The sequence below is a fragment of the Morone saxatilis genome, unplaced genomic scaffold (assembly GCF_004916995.1).
Source record: "Morone saxatilis isolate NCDOM2014 unplaced genomic scaffold, NCSU_SB_2.0 Contig3, whole genome shotgun sequence".
In the NCBI taxonomy this organism is placed as follows: Eukaryota; Metazoa; Chordata; class Actinopteri; family Moronidae; genus Morone; species Morone saxatilis.
In genome coordinates, this window is record NW_023339873.1 from 2,926,726 (window position 1) to 2,928,895 (window position 2,170).

Genomic DNA, 2,170 nt, shown 5'->3' on the forward strand with positions numbered 1-2,170 from the left:
CGACATCTTACTAGGTGTCAAAAGCCACGGAGAATAGCTCCTTCCTTGAATAGCTTTACCTCTTCAGGCCTCTAAATTAAAACAATCTTAGAACCAATTCTGCCTGTGGTTGAACAGTTCAGAACTCATGGGTATATGCAACACATTACTTTTTCCAGGTTTATAATTAAAGCCGACAGTGCTTTTAAAGTTGTGGCTCCTAAACTTTCTTCCCTTTGGACTGAAGCTCTGTTAGGGTTATTTTATATTTTATTTTATTTTATTTTATGACTTTCTAAGCCTGTATTTGTTTGTTTGTATATTGTTTTTTGCTTTATTTTTATTCTGGAACACTTTCTGAAAGTCCACTACCTTTAAAAGCTGGGGTGCAGGACTTTTACATTTAAATGAACACCCATTATACCACTATACTATTGCCCTTCTCAAGCGAGTTCACACAATGCTGGTTAAGCCAGCAGGTAAATCACTGTGCATTTCGCAGTATACAGAGTTTTTAAATCTGGTGTCTGTGGCAACTTCACCGCACTGGAGCATCAGTATTGATGTGTTTTACATCAACCAGCGATGCAGGTATAGAGACTGATGGTCAATTAGCTTGCCAGCCCCTGCAAACAAGCCAAAAACTATGCATTTCATAATTCACCTGGTTTACAGAATTATACCAAACTCCAACTCCCGTCTATTGGCCAGACTATGGGATGTAACTCTGAGGACTTAATAAGCTTATCTATTAGACGCAAGAATCATCACTTGGATTTATTTTCGTTGGCTAAAGGTTGTATTGAGTCTCAAACTGAGTATTTGTGTGTGCTTCATTGGATCCAAAAGATTATTTTTGTTGAGATAAGAGCTTATTTATTGTTAGTTGAACTACAGGTTTTGTAGAGAGCACTGACTGTATATAATACACTGTGGTGCACTTCAAATTCTTGCGTAATTACTCTCACTGCCAGAGGAGGAGACAAAAGTTCTGCACAGCAAGTTTGAATGTTGACACATTCAGAACCACTTTAGCCTGAATTGTATATTCTTCTATGACCAATATTTCCCATTTATCCCACATGACTACTTAAAAACTCTTAAATATATACTAACTACAACTTTGCACATATCTGCGCGGCCACCATTGAAGAACTTCATCCTCTCATCTCCTAAAAACTCCCCTCACCTCTTCCACCCGGAGAGAAAATGGTTAGTTACATAGTAATCATGCAATCAGAGAAGAGCAGGATACAGTAGCCTGCAACACAAAATTACAGTCACCACATGCTCTGAAGACGACCTTTAATTGAGTGCCTGATTAGCGCCAAAGATTTGAGGGCGGGTAACTCACGTCTCGTAGAGGTGCCCCCCCTCCACGCGCTGCTCCACGAAAGCCAGCTGGCGCACATGGAGGGTGGAGTGGGGGAAGGCGGCGTGCATCCAGGGCAACCCCAGCACCGACATCAGTATGTTAATGAGCCCAGAGAGCATCAGGTCCCAGTGATACGCCGTGCCCTTCAGCAACCTGAGGAACAACACAACTGTTACACTCACACTCGGCAATAACATCCTGCATCACAACAACAGACTGAACCAAAAAAAACAACCTAAACCACACAGAAAAAACACACACACAGATAGAGATGTAAAAATAAAATTAGCAACTAGTAATAATTAGAAGTGAGCGCATGTCACAGTCAACCCACACACTCATACACACAAACACAAAGGGCATCATTCTCCTACGGTTAGCGGTGCCCTTCAGCACAACCTGAATAAACTCGCTTATACGTTTACCTAATTCTTCTCTTTCAACATACAATAACATGCATGTACATGTTTTGCAGCTTCCTGTTTTCATATGAAGCAGAGCATGAATCAATATGTCACTGACCATGACATCATAAGCAGAGCGTGACATTACAGTAACTTTACGTAAAAGCATGACTGCGACCTTCATGATGCCACACAACATTTTTCTGCACGTTAGTGAGGGATCACTGCTGTGTGTCTTCCCTGCTTCTCCAGCCGGCTCAGCAGGAGGACAGTGTGTGTGTGTGTGTGTGTTTGTGTGTGTTTGTGTGTGTGTGTGTGTTTACACGTATTTAAATCTGTTCGGTCTTCATGGGTTGGCTGGTTTTGACTTAAAGGACCTAAGTGCAGTGAAGGAGAAACTACGGTGGCCTCA

General features: G+C 41.7%; 1 protein-coding gene across 1 annotated transcript in view; it reads right to left on the reverse strand.

The window, feature by feature from the left end:
* Positions 1-1,313: 1,313 nt before the first annotated feature.
* LOC118337049 (sodium bicarbonate transporter-like protein 11) overlaps positions 1,314-2,170 on the reverse strand; it is a 92,701-nt gene continuing 91,844 nt past the window's right edge. The window contains exon 17 of the mRNA XM_035673865.1: positions 1,314-1,507. Coding sequence (XP_035529758.1) covers positions 1,330-1,507 — 178 coding nt within the window. The 3' untranslated portion in view covers positions 1,314-1,329. The remainder of the gene's footprint in view (positions 1,508-2,170) is intronic.